Source organism: Narcine bancroftii, chromosome 2 (assembly GCF_036971445.1).
Source record: "Narcine bancroftii isolate sNarBan1 chromosome 2, sNarBan1.hap1, whole genome shotgun sequence".
In the NCBI taxonomy this organism is placed as follows: domain Eukaryota; kingdom Metazoa; phylum Chordata; class Chondrichthyes; order Torpediniformes; family Narcinidae; genus Narcine; species Narcine bancroftii.
In genome coordinates, this window is record NC_091470.1 from 99164509 (window position 1) to 99182028 (window position 17520).

At 44.4% G+C, this 17520-nt stretch overlaps 1 protein-coding gene across 3 annotated transcripts in view; it reads right to left on the reverse strand.

The window, feature by feature from the left end:
• The window catches only part of LOC138753981 (BTB/POZ domain-containing protein KCTD9), a 51292-nt gene that overhangs the window by 21543 nt on the left and 12229 nt on the right, over positions 1–17520 (reverse strand). For 2 of the 3 annotated variants that reach the window (XM_069917654.1, XM_069917652.1), the window contains exons 6-8: positions 8463–8594; positions 5573–5640; positions 458–553 (exon numbers count right to left, since the gene is read on the reverse strand). In XM_069917654.1, the coding sequence (XP_069773755.1) occupies positions 458–553; positions 5573–5640; positions 8463–8594 (296 nt within the window). The remainder of the gene's footprint in view (positions 1–457; positions 554–5572; positions 5641–8462; positions 8595–17520) is intronic. The other variant, XM_069917653.1, reaches the window with a different exon arrangement.

The window sequence follows — 17520 nt, forward strand, 5'->3', positions numbered from 1 at the left end:
TCCCCTCTTCCTGCGTCTCCTTCTCTCTACTTCTGTCTCTTTCACTCTCCCCCTTTTCCCTCGGTCTTCTTTCACAGAGCCAAAATAAATTCTTACCTCTCCTCTTATCATATCCAATGAACTCTTTTGGTCCAGACTCATCCCCCTCCCATTCTTCCCCCTTCATCTCTTGTCTTTATGTCAGATGCCTGCCTGATATTTGCTTTTACCTTCCTTAATAAATCTTAACCTCCTATGGAAGCTGCGAGACCTGCTGAGTTCCTCCAGCATTTCTGTGTGTTTTTATTTCGCCCTCATTTTGTACCCATGTCGCCCCTTTGATGATCACTCCACCCACTACCCATTCTTCCAAACTACAAGGAATCCAGACCCAAGCTGTCCTGTCTCCCCACAGCCATCACCCCTGACTGTGCACCCCAGCACTGCAAGTGTAGAGATACCTTCTGATCACAATCACCTGACACCGGAGCTCCGATTTTGTAGGCGTCGCTAATAGAAACCGGACAAATTCCTTCCGGGAAATGGGAGAATGGTCTTCAGCAGGTAACGAATTCTAAAAGAAATGGTTAACATTATTAGAATTCCTGCTGATGGACTGTAGTCTTCTGTGTGATTAAGTTGTGAAGGTTTTCCATCTGATAAACACAATGCCCACTCCATGTAGGGCTCAGTCCCAATGCCATTTTCATCCTTTCTCTACTCCACTCTTGTTGGAACCTGGTCAGTCCAAGCCAAAAGAGCGAATATTTTCTCAACCCCGTTTTTTGGGATCACAGCTAAAAGGAGCAGATTGAGGACAAGCAGAAACATTACAATCCACACTGGTCCACCAGGTGTAGCCAAACACAGGCAACCACACAGAGAAGGGACATGAAGCTCACCCACACATGCACAAGTAACTCTCACATCCGTCAAGGACAGGCTCACCTGACTTCCTTGCACACCGGTTTACCTGGACACATGCGCAGAAAGATGGACAGACACTCACACAATGTGCAAGTTCACCGAATCCCAGAACACACGTGCTTACAAACCCACCGGGCTTTTGTTTGTGCATGGTTGTTCAAATGAAAAACTAGTCCTGCAAACACACAGGAATGCATATACAGTGGTACTTCTGAGTAGTTAGAACATAGAACACTACTCTTCAGCCCACAATGTTGTGCCAATCTCTATGATTATTTATGTCTATATATAAAATCTTCTTTGGCTTGGCTTCGCGGACGAAGATTTATGGAGGGGGTAAAAAAGTCCACGTCAGCTGCAGGCTCGTTTGTGGCTGACCAGTCCGATGCGGGACAGGCAGACACGATTGCAGCGGTTGCAAGGGAAAATTGGTTGGTTGGGGTTGGGTGTTGGGTTTTTCCTCCTTTGCCTTTTGTCAGTGAGGTGGGCTCTGCGGTCTTCTTCAAAGGAGGCTGCTGCCCGCCAAACTGTGAGGCGCCAAGATGCACGGTTTGAGGCGTTATCAGCCCACTGGCGGTGGTCAATGTGGCAGGCACCAAGAGATTTCTTTAGGCAGTCCTTGTACCTTTTCTTTGGTGCACCTCTGTCACGGTGGCCAGTGGAGAGCTCGCCATATAATACGATCTTGGGAAGGCGATGGTCCTCCATTCTGGAGACGTGACCCATCCAGCGCAGCTGGATCTTCAGCAGCGTGGACTCGATGCTGTCGACCTCTGCCATCTCGTGTACCTCGACGTTAGGGGTGTGAGCGCTCCAATGGATGTTGAGGATGGAGCGGAGACAACGCTGGTGGAAGCGTTCTAGGAGCCGTAGGTGGTGCCGGTAGAGGACCCATGATTCGGAGCCGAACAGGAGTGTGGGTATGACAACGGCTCTGTATACGCTTATCTTTGTGAGGTTTTTCAGTTGGTTGTTTTTCCAGACTCTTTTGTGTAGTCTTCCAAAGGCGCTATTTGCCTTGGCGAGTCTGTTGTCTATCTCATTGTCGATCCTTGCATCATATGAAATGGAGCATCCGAGGTAGGTAAACTGGTTGACCGTTTTGAGTTTTGTGTGCCCGATGGAGATGTGGGGGGGCTGGTAGTCATGGTGGGGAGCTGACTGATGGAGGACCTCAGTTTTCTTCAGGCTGACTTCCAGGCCAAACATTTTGGCAGTTTCCGCAAAGCAGGACGTCAAGCGCTGAAGAGCTGGCTCTGAATGGGCAACTAAAGCGGCATCATCTGCAAAGAGTAGTTCACGGACAAGTTTCTCTTGTGTCTTGGTGTGAGCTTGCAGGCGCCTCAGATTGAAGAGACTGCCATCCGTGCGGTACCGGATGTAAACAGCGTCTTCATTGTTGGGGTCTTTCATGGCTTAGTTCAGCATCATGCTGAAGAAGATTGAAAAGAGGGTTGGTGCGAGAACACAGCCTTGCTTCACGCCATTGTTAATGGAGAAGGGTTCAGAGAGCTCATTGCTGTATCTGACCCGACCTTGTTGGTTTTCGTGCAGTTGGATAATCATGTTGAGGAACTTTGGGGGACATCCGATGCGCTCTAGTATTTGCCAAAGCCCTTTCCTGCTCACGGTGTCGAAGGCTTTGGTGAGGTCAACAAAGGTGATGTAGAGTCCTTTGTTTTGTTCTCTGCACTTTTCTTGGAGCTGTCTGAGGGCAAAGATCATGTCAGTGGTTCCTCTGTTTGCGCGAATGCCGCACTGTGATTCTGGGAGAATATTCTCGGCGACACTAGGTATTATTCTATTTAGTAGAATCCTAGCGAAGATTTTGCCTGCAATGGAGAGCAACGTGATTCCCCTGTAGTTTGAGCAGTCTGATTTCTCGCCTTTGTTTTTGTACAGGGTGATGATGGTGGCATCACGAAGATCCTGAGGCAGTTTACCTTGGTCCCAACAAAGCTTGAAAAACTCATGCAGTTTGGCATGCAGAGTTTTGCCGCCAGCCTTCCAGACTTCTGGGGGGATTCCATCCATACCTGCTGCTTTGCCACTTTTTAGTTGTTCGATTGCCTTATATGTCTCATCCAGGGTGGGAACCTCATCCAGCTCTAGCCTTAGGGGCTGTTGAGGGAGCTGGAGCAGGGCGGAATCTTGGACTGAGCGGTTGGTACTGAAAAGAGATTGGAAGTGTTCTGACCATCGGTTGAGGATGGAGATCTTGTCACTGAGGAGGACTTTGCCGTCTGAGCTGCGCAGCGGGCTTTGGACTTGGGGTGAGGGGCCGTACACAGCCTTTAGAGCCTCGTAAAAACCCCTGAAGTCGCCAATGTCCGCGCTGAGCTGTGTTCGTTTGGCGAGGCTAGTCCACCACTCATTTTGGATCTTCCGGAGTTTGCGCTGAAGATGGCTGCATGCGCGACGGAAGGCTTGTTTTTTCTCTGGACAGGACGGCTTTGTAAGGTGAGCCTGGTGGGCAGCTCGCTTCTTTGCCAGCAGCTCCTGGATTTCCTGGCTGTTTTCGTCAAACCAGTCCTTGTTTTTCCTGGAGGAGAAGCCCAGTACCTCTTCAGTGGATTGCAGTATGGTAGTCTTCAACTGATCCCAGAGGGTTTCAGGGGACGGGTCCGTGAGGCGGGTTGCAACGTCGAGCTTTGCTTTGAGGTTTGCCTGGAAGTTTCCTCTCGCTTCGTCTGACTGCAGTTTTCCAACATTGAACCTCTTTCTGGGGGCTTTATTGTTCCTGGGCTTTGGCTTGAAGTGAAGGTTGAGCTTGCAGCGAACCAGCCGGTGGTCAGTGTGGCATTCCGCGCTAGGCATGACCCTGGTGTGGAGCACATCTTGTTTGTCACTTTCTCGCACCAGGATGTAGTCCAGGAGGTGCCAGTGTTTGGATCGGGGATGCATCCAGGTGGTCTTAAGGCTGTCCCTCTGCTGAAAAAGGGTGTTTGTAATGACAAGCCGCTGTTCTGCGCAGAGCTCCAACAGGAGGCGCCCATTGTCGTTGCACTTGCCGACGCCATGCTTGCCCAGGATTCCTGGCCAGGTTTCTGAGTCTTTGCCGACACGAGCGTTGAAGTCGCCCAGGATGACAACCTTGTCGGCTGTAGGGGTACGTTGGATGAGGTTGCGCAGGTCGGTGTAGAACTTGTTCTTTTCTGCTGGTTCCGCCTGGAGGGTTGGAGCATAGACACTGATGAGGGTGATGTGACGCTTGTTTTGAAGTGGGAGTCGCATGGACATGATTCGGTCCGAGAGGCCTGTCGGAAGGTTTTCGAGTTTGGAGGCAATGAAGCTCTTGACCATGAAGCCTACACCAGATAGGCGTCGTTCATCCGAAGGCTTGCCAGACCAGTAGAGTGTGTAGCCCGCGCCGCGTTCTTGGAGGCTGCCTACATCTGCCAGGCGGACTTCACTGAGAGCGGCTATGTCGATGTCAAGTCTGAGGAGTTCATGTGCAATGAGGGCAGACCGACGTTCAGGTCGGTGGCTGTCAGTCTTGTCTAGCATGGTTCTGATGTTCCAGCATGCTAGCTTGAGTTTGTGAGCATCTTTTGAGGGGGAGGACGTGGAGGGGGAGGACGTGGAGGGGGAGGACGTGGAGGGGGAGGACGTGGAGGGGGAGGACGTGGAGGGGGAGGACGTGGAGGGGGAGGACGTGGAGGGGGAGGACGTGGACCTGTCCTCGGGCCTGCGCAAAGGAGCTTTTAGGTGGAGTGCAGTGCGCGCAGTACTGGCCCCACCCTTTACACCCATGGTTCGTGTGCCGTGGCCAAGCAAGCTGGGACGTGGCAGCGAGGTCCTTGGGTCGTAGGTTTTATATCGGAGTGGCCTTCGGCCTCGGTCGAGTGAGGCAGGCGGAGGCCCCGGTCCGGACAGGGAGTGGGAGGCGGCGGCCCCAGTCCAGGCACAGGGAGAGCAGCAGCGGCCCCGGCCCCGGTCCCGGTCCGGGCGAAGGGTAGACGGCGGCGGCCCCGATACGGGCAGGAGCAAGGGGGAGACGGCGGCCCCGGCCTCGGTCGAGTGAGGCAGGCGGAGGCCCCGGTCCGGGCAGGGAGTGGGAGGCGGTGGCCCCAGTCCAGGCACAGGGTGAACTGCGGCGGCCTCGGCCCCGGTCCGGGCAGTATGGACCGACCTAGGAGGGGAGGCAGACCCCTCCAGCCCGGGTAATATATAAAATATGATGTGTGTATATACACACACATACATACATATATATACACACACATCTTCCTCTATTTTTCTTAAATGCCCCTAATGTTCCAGCCTCCACCACCACCACAGCAATGCATTCCTGACACCCACATTGTCATCCCTGATGCCACCCCTAAACATTCCTCCCTTCTCTTTGTACAGATGTACTCGGATGTTTACTACACCTGCCCTGTGAAAAAGGTGCTGGCTGTCTACCTTATCCATGCCTCTTGGAATATTGTAGATTTCCATCAAGTTGCCTCTCAACCTCCTCAACTCCAAAGCAAAAAGTCCACTTCTGTAACCTTGTCTCATAACACAGGTTTTCCAATCCACCCTCTCCATAGCTTCCACATCCTTCCTGTAATGAGGTGACCAGAAATGAACTTGCTGAAAGAGACTTGAACCCTGTTGACACCTCTTGCCCAATACCCAACATAACTGTTAGTTACCAAAAAAGAAGTTGAATTGTTACCTTAATTAATTGTTCCAGCTGTTCAATTAGAGAGTCTATGCCAAAGAATTTTGCCTCCTCGAGAACTCCTGTAAGGATCGAGCAGAATTTGCGTTAATTTTATTAGCCATATATCCTGTTGAGAGCAGCAAGAGCTAACCTTCATCATTCTCAACTACAGAGAGTGACATGGGTCAAAGTATTTGAATATGTCTGGAAACGCAGTTAATGGACGGGAAGAGATTAACATGAAGACTTGGGCAAGATGCCACAGGACTCCTAGACCTTGGAAACGCTGCAGTTTGAGCTATCATGAGAGGTGCCTATTTATTTTGCATCAGCGGGCTATGAAAAGGAACAGGGTTTTTTAAAAAAAAAACACCTTTGCTCTGACCACATCAGTGACGGATTTCCCAGGGGCCATCGACTTCGATTCAGCACCCCACTCCCATGACCAAGGCCTCAGGCACTATCCCATCAAGACCACCCATGAATTAGAGGAACGGCACTTGAATTTTCGTCTGGGCACTCTCCAACCGGACGACATTAACAGTGAATTCTCTGGTTTCTGCTAGCCCACTCCCGTTCTCCCTCTCTTCCCCACCCCTTGTTTTATTTCCTCCAGATCTCCACCCTCCTCCCTCCCTCCCCCCCCTCTCATATCCACTTATTACCTCTTGCTTGTGGGACCGTGGTCCTCCCTCTGCCCCTCTCCCCCACCATTTTATTCAGGCACCTGCCTACAATTTGCTTGTATCTTAATGAAGGGCTCAAGCCCAAAACGATGGTTCTGTATCTTTATTTTTGCTATATAAAGTGCACCGTTTGACCTGCTGAGTTTCTCCAGCATTGTGTATTTACTGAGCACCGCAGTTTGTCGGGAGTTGCTTTTTGTGGGTGGATACTGGTCTTGTTGGTCTATATAGATTACTTGGTAGAACTCACAATCAACATTTTGGCCTTGGATAGTCTACCCTAATTAACTGCTGTTTAGGCACACAGACATTCAGCACGGTCACAGTCCTTTCAGTCCATGAGCCTATGACCCCAAATGACCTATAATCCCAGTACATTTTGAATGATGGGAGGAAACCGGAGTACAGGAGGAAACCCACGCAGACATGGGAGAATATACAGACTCCTCACAGACACAGCGGGATTTGATCCTGGGTCACTGGCGCTGTAACTGCATTGCTCTAATCGTGCTGCCACTGTTGAGCGAACAATTCTGGCCAAAGTTCTTTGCCAAACAGAGGAGTACTGCAGTAGGACGGATCACAAGAGGTTCCTGTGTAACAGCAATCAGGGAAGGCAGCGGAAGGGCCACGCCCTGGCCCCAAACTAATCACTGCTGTTGACCAAGCTCCCAGTGCTCACCTATGATCACTTGAGTTTCGCTGCATCTATTTGTGATGGGATTAATAGTTTGTTTAAAGCAATAGAGGTGTGCATGCTGTTGGATTAGCAAGTCTAATTGCATTATTAGATGTTTAGCTGTAAATGGGGACATTGAATACAATATTTAAATAATTCAGTCATGGTTTTAAAGAAAGCTCATTTTGACTTGGTCATGGACGGCTTATTTTACATGACTAAATGCTGAAACGTGAAACACTGCCCTTTACTTAAAACCACTTTCGCTGCAGAATAGACCTCAAAGGTCATAACTTTCAAAACAGGAGACAGGAAAACACTGTTGAGGATCATTGAGGATGAGGTAGGCCTTAAGGAAGGAATATCTAACCGGATGGCCTCAGTGTTCCCGCTGTGGCCTTCTCCACGTCAGAGAGACTGGACGCAGACTGGGAGATCACTTCCCTGAGCACCTTCGCTCTGTCCACTTTAGCGACAGGCCTCATATACTATCTCACCAAATTCACCTGCAAATTGGAGGGCCACCACCCAATTTTCCATCTGGGCACTCTCCAACCAGATGGCATTAACAATGACTTCTCCAGTTTCTGCTGGTCTGCTCTCCATTCTCCCTCCCTTCCTTCCCTTTCCTCCAGCTCTCCACCCAGTTCCCCCTCTATCCATAGAGCCATCCCTCCTCCCCCTGTTCGCTGCTGTGCCCTCCCTCCCTTATCCACCTATTACCTCCTGTCTGTAGGACTGTGCTCCTTGCCCCTCCCCTCCCAACATTTTGTTCAGACACCTGCCTACATTTTCATCATACCTCAATGAAGGGTTCAGACCCAAGATTGGTTATCTTTGCTCTATAAAATACAGTTTGACCTGCTGAGTTTCTCCAGCATCATGTTTTTAATTCAACCATGATGTCTGCAGACTTTCGTGTTTTACTCCTGATGGCAGCTACGAGAACAGAGTGTATACTGGGTGATATGGATCCTTGATGATTGCTGCTGCTCTCTGACAGCAGTGTTCCCTGTAGATATTCTCGATGATGGGGAGGGTTTTGCCTATGATGCACTCGGCTGTGTCTGCTACATTTTGCAGGACTTTACACGCAGGGGTATTGGTGTCCCTGAACCAAACCATGATGCAGCAGGTCAGCACACATGTAGAAGTTTGCCACAGTTTCCAGTTTTAAAAAGAGTGGGAGTTGGGATGCTTTTCCCCAATGTCTTAATGCACATTAAACCAGTAGCCAAATCTGAATGACAGGATTGAATAGAAACTTTAATTACAAGCCACCAGATAGACTACAGCTGTAAATGAAGATACCTTGCACACTGGATGACATCCCATCAGATTGTACTCCCTTTCAGTGATCAGTTAGGACATTAAATGGCAGAAGAGGATAAAGCAGCAGCATGCCTTGCCCCCAATTCTGTTTATCACACTCTTTAGGTCTGCAACTTGGTTCTTGAATTGAGTAGCAACAAGATAATAGCTCTGTATTTACCCCCAGAGCCTTACCATTATGGGTGTGACATTATACAGAACCTACCTAGTAAGTTCAGGCCTTTGTTCACAATGAGTTGCCCATGACGCAGGTAATTTAGGATGGGCATAAAGTACTCCGGGCTACGATCAATGAGGAAGCCTCCTTGATGATCCTTCTTATTACCCCAGGCACCTACTCCGGTAGGAAGAAAGAAGGAAAAAATTAGCATGTCAGCATTTCGGTTTTTTTTTGCTCATTTGTAATGGAGGATTTAGACCATGCTTTTGCTTCTGCAAGGCTGAGTGTCAGTAACCTACTTTGAGAACAATGTAGGAATCAGCAGGCAGAAGCTAAATTCCACCATGGGGCCCAGAGATGCAGTTATCTGACAAAAAGACATCTGGTACCAAGAACGTTTAATCTTCCTGCTTGTTAGCCGGTTGCTGTTTGAGATTGATGGGATTGTTGGTCGCAGACTGTCAGGCGAGGCCTTGAAGCTAAGTAAATCATTGTATTCAAAGTGATAAGCTAGAAAGTTGTGGTATTTGATAGGCTCAGTTATCTTTTTTTTTCGCGCGGGGAATAGGTGCTTGGGTAAGCAATTTTTGGGTAATATAAGCCATGGTCCCGCTGCTGAAGTCTGAGACTCTCTGAGGGATGGAAACATCTCTCAGCAAGAAGAACTTCTGGAGTCCAACCAACGTCCCGGTCAGGGAAGCTGCTACCAGCGCCCCGACAACCTACTACAAGTGTGCGGTCATTGCCTCGCTTCGGCAGTTGGGACCAGTCCAGGCGTTGATAAGTATAATTGGGAAGGGCTTGCATATTGTAGTTTGAAATCAGCTTTAGATTTAGTAATAAAGATTAGTATAAACTGAAGTGCTCTCAGCGTGTGCGTCTGTTTTCTTTCGGTAGCTCCAACACTGTGACCAATTTAAAACGAACAAAGTGAGAGGTACAAGTTTACCCAGGACAATTGGCGTAGTCGGCAGGATTGGTCTCGAGATGTTTCGCTGAAAGAAAGAGGTGAGCCCTGAGCAGTTCTTGATTCCGGGATGAATTTCCAAAGACGATGGGTTTGGCATGTTGGCCAATACCCTGTCTTTGTTGGGACCACCCATTAGTTGGGATGAGAGGTTAGATCCATCAAGTGCGCCTCTGGGAGAGCGGGTTGCCACTCTCCTTCGAGAAAGTAAATTTCCTGTTAAAAAGGGGACGCTGACGGACGGTTTTTGGCTGCTGGCCACAGCCTTACGACACGCCGTTCAGCATGAAGCAGAATTCATTCAGCGAGAAGTAGAATCCCAGCACAAGAGAGACCAACTAGAGGAGGAGATAGAAGCCATGGGACCACGCTGTTCCATGATGAGCGAGATTGTTCGCACCAGTCAGAACCGAGCCAAAGAATGGGAGGATAAGCATGTCCAAACGATCTGCCGTAATATTAAACTCCGGCAGCAGCTCTGTGCAGACAAGGAAAAGCAAGGGGTAGAACCCGATCCACATCGTATTCGTGCCATGATAAGGAATGGCGACGATCCTGATGTAATTGATGATTGGGATGAGAAAATCTGGAATGATGACCATGGTAATAATGCAGATACCCCTCAGCATTTGCCTGACGTACTACCCTCTTCACCCGTTGTTCATGCCCGCCCCGTAAGGCAGCGACTTCCCAAACAGATGGAGATGGAGAGAGGTCTGATGTAATGGTAGAGATTGAAGGGATAGATGCCCCGGCCCCCCCAAGTGGACCCAGGGGAAGATACCCAAACCCCTGCTTATGCTCTATGGCCTCCCCTCTACGGGATGGGCTTGGCCTCCTCCCATCCACTGGGTAGAGGGCCCTGTGGGCCAAAGTGGGAACAGGGGTCAGGAGCAGTCAACAATACGTGACTTCTCTATAAAAGAGCTGGCCACCATTGGCGATCGATATAGCCAAAAGACGGGAGAAACTCTGGCAGCCTGGCTCCTGCGTGTTTGGGAACAAGGAGGGGGGTAATGTATATTTAACCCCTGAGGAATTGTTTGGATTAAGAACGTTGACTACTGATATCTGGATCATTGCTGAACTACATGGTAGAATGAGAGGGGTGGATTACTTACTTGCCACTCTAGGCAAGTTACGAGTATACCCGCCACCAGTAGATTGGGATTTACATTTGTAGAACAATTGGGGCACCCCAGAGGAGGGTATTGCAGTAGTTCGTCGACAGGCCCTGGCCTCTGCCTTGTATGCAGGGCATTTGAAGTAGTGGGTACATGGGGGGAGCCCTGACAAAGAGATGTTCACTGCCGGAATGCATACCCAATTGGTTCGTTCTGCCCAACCCACTGTACGGGGACTGGTTCTGTCCATAACTAGTCCGCTAACTGGGCACCCTGTGTCTAAGGCGGTGCACGCCTTATCTGGGCTTCGAGAATTAGAGTTGGGAGGTAAAATCCACTCACGTACAACCCAGGTTAAATCAGACAAGCAGGATGAAGGAGAGGGTCTGCTGCTAATAACGGACCGACAAGAAAGGACGTTTTTCTAACCTTGTTAAAGTTAGGTGTACCTAAAAGTGATATTGATGGGAAACCTACTGCGGTCCTTTATGCCCTTTATAAGAGGAAGGCAGGGGAACATCGTCCCCAGCTGTTGAGTCCTCCTGGCCCAGCTATGCCGTTTGCTCTCACTGCTGCTCCTATCGAGCCAGCTTCTCTTGCTCCAGTTACCCGTGATGAGATAGAATTGGTTAAAAAGGCTCTTTTTTTTATTTTTTTTTAAATTTTTTATTTTTCACACCATAAATCACATTAGCCATGATATACACTTTTTCTTTTTCACACATATACAGTGACTTTTTCTCCCCCGCCCCTCCCTCCTCCCAAGCCACCCCCCCACCCCCCCCCCCCACTCTCATCCATTTTAGGTATACAATCTAGGTTGCATTAAGCCAGTCAGACAATGTTGTCATTCAACAAAAATACACCAGAAATTCTACTGAGTCCATTCTTTTCTTTCCTTCTCCTTCTATCAACTTAGGTAATGTTTGTTCCCGGTAGATTTTCGCTATTGTATTTAATGTAAGGCTCCCATACTTGTTCGAATATTTCAATATTATTTCTTAAATTATATGTTATTTTTTCTAATGGAATACATTTATTCATTTCTATATACCATTGTTGTATTTTCAGATTGTCTTCCAATTTCCAGGTTGACATAATACATTTTTTTGCTACGGCTAGGGCTATCTTAACAAATCTTTTTTGTGCATCCTCCAGATCAATTCCAAATTCTTTGTTTTTTATGTTGCTTAGGAGAAAGATCTCTGGGTTCTTTGGTATATTGTTTTCTGTTATTTTATTTAATATCTGATTGAGATCATCCCAAAATTTTTCTACTCTCTCACATGTCCAGATTGCATGAATTGTTGTTCCCATTTCTTTTTTACATCGAAAACATCTATCAGATACTGTTGGGTCCCATTTATTTAACTTTTGCGGTGTAATGTATAGTCTGTGTAACCAATTATATTGTATCATACAATGTAGCCTCGTATTTATTGTATTTCTCATCGTTCCAGAACATAATTTCTCCCATGTTTCCTTTTTTATCTTTATATTTAAATCTTGTTCCCATTTTTGTTTAGTTTTACCATTTGTTTCCTCATTCTCCTTTTCTTGCAGTTTAATATACATATTTGTTATAAATCTTTTGATTAACATTGTATCTGTAATCACATATTCAAGGTTACTTCCCTCTGGTAAACTCAAATTGCTTCCTAATTTATCTTTCAAGTAGGATCTCAGTTGGTAATATGCCAGCGCTGTATCTCCAGTTATATTGTACTTATCTCTCATTTGTTCAAAGGATAAGAATCTACTTACTGAAAAACAATTTTCTATTCTTTTAATCCCTTTTTTTCCCCATTTTCTAAAGGAAAGGTTGTCTATTGTAAAAGGGAGTAGCTTATTTTGCGTCAATATTAGTTTTGGTAATTGATAATTTATTTTATTTCTTTCTACATGAATCTTCTTCCAAATATTGAGGAGATGATGTAATACTGGAGAAGTTCTATGTTGTACCAATTTTTCGTCCCATTTATATAATATGTGTTCAGGTATCTTTTCCCCTATTTTATCTAATTCTAATCTCATCCAGTCTGGTTTTTCCCTTGTTTGATAAAAATTTGATAGGTATCTTAATTGTGCGGCTCTATAATAATTTTTGAAGTTTGGCAATTGTAAGCCTCCTTGTTTATACCATTCTGTTAATTTATCTAGTGCTATCCTCGGTTTCCCCCCTCTCCATAAAAATTTCCTTATTATTTTCTTTAACTCTTTGAAGAATTTTTCTGTCAGTTGTATTGACAATGCCTGAAATAAGTATAGTATCCTTGGAAAAATTTTCATTTTAATACAGTTTATCCTTCCTATTAGTGTTAGTGGTAGATCTTTCCAATGCTCTAAATCGTCCTGTAATTTTTTCATTAGTGGATTGTAATTGAGTTTATATAATTGGCCTAGATTTTTGTTTATTTGTACCCCTAGGTATCTTATTGCCTGCATTTGCCATCTGAATGGAGATTCCTTCTTAAATTTTGAGAAATCTGCATTATTCATAGGCATTGCTTCACTTTTATTTACGTTTATCTTGTAACCCGACACTTCTCCATATTCCTTCAATTTCTTATGTAATTCTTTTATTGATAGTTCTGGTTCTGTTAAGTACACTATAACATCATCCGCAAATAGACTGATTTTATATTCCCTGTCTTTTATTTTTATTCCTTTTATATTATTATCTATTCTTATCAATTCTGCTAGTGGTTCTATAGCTAGCGCAAACAATAAAGGTGATAGTGGGCATCCCTGCCGCGTTGACCTGCTTAAGTTAAATTGCTTTGATACATGTCCATTTACTGTCACTTTCGCTAACGGTCCCTTATATAATGCTTTAATCCAATTAATATACTTCTCCGGTAAACTGAATTTTTGCAATACTTTGAACAAATAATTCCATTCTACTCTGTCGAATGCCTTCTCTGCGTCTAAAGCAACTGCTACTGTAGGTGCTTTATTTCCTTCTACTGCATGAATTAAGTTAATAAATTTACAAATATTGTCTGTTGTGCGTCTTTTTTTGATAAATCCAGTTTGGTCTAAATTTACCATTTTCGGTACCTGTTCTGCTAATCTGTTCGCTAATAGTTTAGCTATTATCTTATAATCTGTGTTTAGCAAAGATATTGGTCTATATGATGCAGGTGAGAGTGGATCTTTCCCTTGTTTTAGTATTACTGTAATTATTGCTGTTTTACATGAATCTGGTAAGTTTTGTGTCTCATCAATCTGGTTGATTACATCCAGGAGGGGCGGTATTAATAAGTCTTTAAATGTTTTGTAGAATTCTATTGGAAATCCATCCTCTCCTGGTGTCTTATTATTTGGTAATTTTTTTATTATCTCTTGTATTTCTACTGTTCCAAATGGTTCTGTTAATTTATTTTGTTCCTCTATTTGTAGTTTTGGTAGTTCAATTTTAGTCAAAAATTCATCTATTTTCCCTTCTTTCCCTTCGTTTTCATTTCGGTATAATTGTTCATAGAATTCTCTAAAGTTTTCCTTAATTTCTTTTGGATTATATGTAATTTGTTTGTCTTTTTTCCTTGTTGCCAATACCATTTTCTTAGTTTGCTCTGTCTTAAGCTGCCATGCTAGGATTTTGTGCGTTTTTTCACCTAGTTCATAATATTTCTGTTTTGTCTTCATTATATTCTTCTCTACCTTATATGTTTGTAATGTTTCATATTTTATTTTTTTATCCGCCAATTCTCTTCTTTTAGTTGTATCTTCCTTCATTGCTAATTTTTTTTCTATGTTTACTATTTCCCTTTCCAACTGCTCTGTTTCCTGATTATAGTCCTTCTTCATCTTGGCTACGTAACTTATTATTTGCCCTCTAATGAATGCTTTCATTGCGTCCCATAGTATAAACTTATCTTCCACTGATTCCGTATTTACTTCAAAGTACATTTTTAATTGTTTTTCAATAAATTCTCTAAAATCCTGTCTTTTAAGTAGCATGGGGTTTAATCTCCATCTATACATTCTTGGAGGGATGTCCTCTAGCTTTTACTGTCAGTATTAAGGGTGAATGGTCCGATAGCATTCTCGCTTTATATTCTGTTTTTCTTACTCTATCCTGCATACTAGCTGATAACAAAAATAGGTCTAATCTTGAGTATGTTTTATGTCTAGTCGAGTAGTATGAGTATTCCTTTTCTTTTGGGTTTTGTTTCCTCCATATATCCAAAAGTTTCATTTCTTGCATTGATTTAATTATAAATTTGGTTACTTTGTTCTTCCTGTTAATTTTTTTCCCCGTTTTATCCATATTTGGATCCAAATTCAGGTCGAAATCCCCTCCTATTAGTATGTTCCCTTGCGTATTAGCTACCTTCAAAAAGATATCTTGCATAAACTTTTGATCTTCTTCGTTAGGTGAATATATATTAAGTAGATTCCAAAACTCCGAATATATCTGACATTTTATCATAACATATCTCCCTGCTGGATCTATTATTTCCTCTTCTATTTTAAATGGCACATTTTTGCTAATTAATATAGCCACTCCTCTTGCTTTTGAATTATACGATGCAGCTGTTACATGTCCTACCCAATCTCTCTTTAATTTCTTGTGCTCCAATTCAGTTAAGTCTGTTTCTTGGACAAATGCTATATCAATTTTTTCCTTTTTCAGTAAATTTAGTAGTTTCTTCCTTTTAATTTGGTTATGTATTCCATTAATATTTAAAGTCATATAGTTCAGCGTAGCCATTTTATATTTTGTTCATCTTCTCTTTCCGTTTTACCATCATTACATTTCCTCCTTTTCCATTTCTGTTTTCTTATTTTCAACTCTTTATAAGACAACATTTCTACAACATCCAACATTTTCCTTATTCTCCTATTTCTATCTTCTTTATCCCCAATCTCCCCTTCCCCTCCTGAGTTGTCCTTTATCCCTTGTCGGACAACCACATCTCCCCTCTCCATTTGGATTTGCGAATCCACTCGCAAGCGTCAACTGATTTTGCAGTGACCGCTATTTCCCCCCACCCAGCCCCCCCCAGAAAAGATTTCACTTTTCATATGTCACAAAGGTCACTCTTTTAATTCCCTCCTTATTCTCTCTATTCCATTACCTTCCCTTATTAATTCTTGTCTATACTATCTATATTTTCCTCTATGCACATTGTCTCTATTCACTCTTATACCTCTTTACCCATATACATATCAATCGTGGTCATTTTTACCCTCATTACCCGTCTTCATCCCTCAGTCTATTTTTGTCTTTACCCACATACATATCAATCGTGATCATTTTTACTCTCATTACCCGTCTTCATCCCTCAGTCTATTTTTGTAATTGTTCTGCAAATTTTCGTGCTTCTTCTGGATCCGAGAATAGTCTGTTTTGTTGTCCTGGAATAAATATTTTCAATACCGCTGGATGCTTTAGTATAAATTTATACCCTTTCTTCCATAAAATCGCCTTTGCTGTATTGAACTCTTTTCTCTTCTTTAGGAGTTCAAAACTTATATCTGGATAAATGAAGATTTTTTGACCTTTATACTCCAGTGGTTTGTTGTCCTCTCTTACTTTTTCCATTGTCTTCTCCAGTACGTTTTCTCTTGTAGTATATCTTAGGAATTTTACTACAATAGATCTTGGTTTTTGTTGTGGTTGTGGTTTAGAGGCCAATACTCTATGTGCCCTTTCTATTTCCATTTCTTGCTGTAGTTCTGGACATCCTAGGGTCTTAGGGATCCACTCTTTTATAAACTCCCTCATATTCTTGCCTTCTTCATCTTCCTTAAGGCCCACTATCTTTATGTTATTTCTTCTGTTATAATTTTCCATTATATCTATTTCTTGAGCTAGTAGTTCTTGTGTCTCTTTAGTTTTTTTATTAGATTCCTCCAATCTCTTTTTTAAGTCTTCTACCTCCATTTCTGCTGCTACTGCCCGTTCTTCCATCTTGTCCATTTTTTTCCCCATTTCTGTTAAGGTCATATCTATTTTATTCACTTTCTCTTCTGTGATGTTTATTCTTCTTCTTAAATCATTGAATTCCTGTGTTTGCCATTCTTTAAATGACTCCATGTATCCTTTAATAAGAGAAAGTACCTCCTTTATCTTGCCTTTCTTTTCTTCTTCTATTTCACTGTACTCTTCCTCTTCCTCTTCTTCTTCCTCTGGGTTGGCCATCTGTTGTTTCTTTGTTGCCCTTTTCTTCTCTTCTTTCTTGTTTCCATTGTCTTCTGTGGTCTCTTCTTGCTGCAGGTGTTCTGTAGCTGTTGCCGGCTGTGGAGATCGACTCCCCAGCTGGTCCCCCCTCCCGTCGGTGTGTTTTTTTTCATGCGCGGTTGCGCACTTTTACTCGGCTTGGCGAGCCATTTTTGTAGTCCATTATTTACCGACCTGAGGGAGCGGGTTTCTCTCTCCGCAGCGGGCCTCTTCGAACAGGTAAGGCCTTCACCTTCTTCCTCCGTTGTCTTCTCTTCCTCTCTTCTTACCGTTGCTTTCGATTTTTCTTTTTTTGTCGCCATCTTCTTTCCACCTTTATACTCACTTTTCTTTAACTTTTATTTCTGTGCCTTTGTGTTTTCCTTTGTTTTTCCCGACTTATGGATAATAGTAGCATGTGGTCCTGGAAGCCCCCGAACCCTACTAAGGCATGACGGTGCGGAGCACTCGGTGATTCCGGGTAACCCTGACTTCTGGACTGGACCAACATTTCGAATAGTGGGGATGGGAGAAGCGATCACCCTGGCGAAGGAAATAAATGTCCGCGCCACAGTGGGTGATGGCCCTTCCCCTGTATGGTTACATGCCCTGGTGGCTGCCACTGACGAGTGTATCCTGGGTATCAATATGTTGACCGGTACGGCCCTTAATACTAGCCAAGGGGAATTTGTATTTGGAATTCGGACTATTACAAAAAGACTAGTGGTGGGTCGGGCTAAGTGAGACCATTTAGCAATTCTGCAACCCCCCCCCCCACCCCCAAACCAGTATGCATTCCACAATATCGCCTCCCTGGAGAGCAGGAAGAGATTACTACCACCA